Here is a 1,588-nt window from a genome sequence, read left to right as displayed (position 1 = left end):
GAAGGCAAATGACGACAAAAGCGAATAAAGTAACAAAGTTTTTTAATGTTATATATTACTTCGTATTTTCTATAATAACAACAAATGCAAAATATTTTTGTTAACATCAAATGGCACTTAATACGCTGGACAAATCATCGGTTTACCATCCAGTGCGTTGAGTATATTATTAGCAGCTGTTAAGCCCATTTCAGTTGTCGTTTGCATCGTCTGCGTGCCCAAATGGGGTATTACAACTGCAAAAATATTGAAGAAAAGTAAACAAATTAGAAACGGAATAAAAGTTCAAGATGACTTAAAGAAATGCAAATCTAATTGATGTGAGTACCTAGGCAGCTCAATGTGTGACACCTACTAGAACAAAACGAAAAGGTGGGCGTGGTCCGCCTGTTTTTCCTGATTTTACTGGTATAACAATTTTTTGGTGCAAACTTACATTTTCGGTGATATGGAGGGGTGCAGGGGGAATTTTCGAAAATTTAAAATGGCTATATTTCAAAAAATTCCTGACCGAATTTAAAAAAATTGTTATTGTTGGAAATGTATATAGTTTGTTCTATTTTCAAAAGTGAGGTGCCAAATGACAGTGCTTGGCCTATAGATGTGCAATAAAGTTTTTTGTTTTTGAAACGGGTTGCCACCTATTAAAAATTGTAATAAAATTATTTAATAAGTTTAATGAATTATATATTACAATATGGGTATCAATTGAAATGGTTTTGAAAATGCTTTACTTATAAACGACAGGCTTTCTTGAGCGACTAGAAAGTTTTTCACTGATTAAACTCCTTTGGGGTCAGTATCTATTAATATTTTTGATTCTTACCACAATTTGGCAATTTCAGAAGTGGATCGTCCGCTGGAAGTGGTTCCGGTGTCATTACATCCAAGCCCGCAGCGGCAATTTCACCAGTTTTCAAAGCATTGACGAGCGCAGGTTGATCCACAATGCCTACGACAAAATTTTTAAATAAAGTTTCATAAACATAATATAAATTAAAATTGCGAAATTAATAATTTCCCAAAAAATATTATACGAGCATTAGGTTGTCATTCAAATACCCACCTCCCCTGCCCACATTTACAAACACACAGTTCGTCTTCATTTGTTTGAATGCACCCGCATTAAATTTGCCGCGCGTCTCGGCCGTTAACGGACAAGCGACCACCAAGAAATCGCTTTCCCGCAGCAGTTGTTCGAAGGGAACGTGAATTGCGCCAAATGGATTTTCGCGCGGCGTGCGTGTATGGTATATGATTTTCGCTGCCTCCCAACCTTGCAAGCGCTTCGCTATAGCCTGACCAATACCACCAAAGCCAAGAAAGCCCACCACAGAACCGCGCACCTCTTGTCCCATCATCCAGTCGATGCGCTCCGTGCGCCAAAGCGAACTTAGGCAGAGATGAAATAAAAGCGAGTGAGAAAAATTATTTAACAGCACAGCGAACTTTCCCAGTTGGCAATTCTAGTGCGAGCTTTAAAAGCTCCACTCGATAGCTTAATGTTAACGGTGCTGTTAAATCAGCTGGCAGCATTTCAGATAGCACATTAAAATTTGCTTGTGTCACCTCTAAATATTGTATGGCA

The 1,588-nt window shown here is 38.2% G+C and overlaps 1 protein-coding gene across 1 annotated transcript; it reads right to left on the bottom strand.

Moving 5' to 3' along the window:
* Window positions 1-25: 25 nt before the first annotated feature.
* Window positions 26-1,392, bottom strand: LOC108356579 (glyoxylate reductase/hydroxypyruvate reductase-like; the record flags this gene model as incomplete). Its single annotated transcript, XM_017607681.1, has 3 exons — window positions 26-236; window positions 827-952; window positions 1,067-1,392. Coding segments are annotated over 3 exons (571 nt in total), but the record flags the coding sequence as incomplete, so codon positions are not given.
* Between the last annotated feature and the right edge of the window lie 196 nt (window positions 1,393-1,588).

This window comes from Rhagoletis zephyria, unplaced genomic scaffold (genome assembly GCF_001687245.7).
Source record: "Rhagoletis zephyria isolate East Lansing unplaced genomic scaffold, Rhagoletis_zephyria_1.1 Rzeph_scaffold_61243, whole genome shotgun sequence".
Taxonomy (NCBI): domain Eukaryota; kingdom Metazoa; phylum Arthropoda; class Insecta; order Diptera; family Tephritidae; genus Rhagoletis; species Rhagoletis zephyria.
The sequence above is the reverse complement of the archived record's forward strand: the minus strand, read 5'-3'. Positions and strand labels throughout refer to the sequence as shown.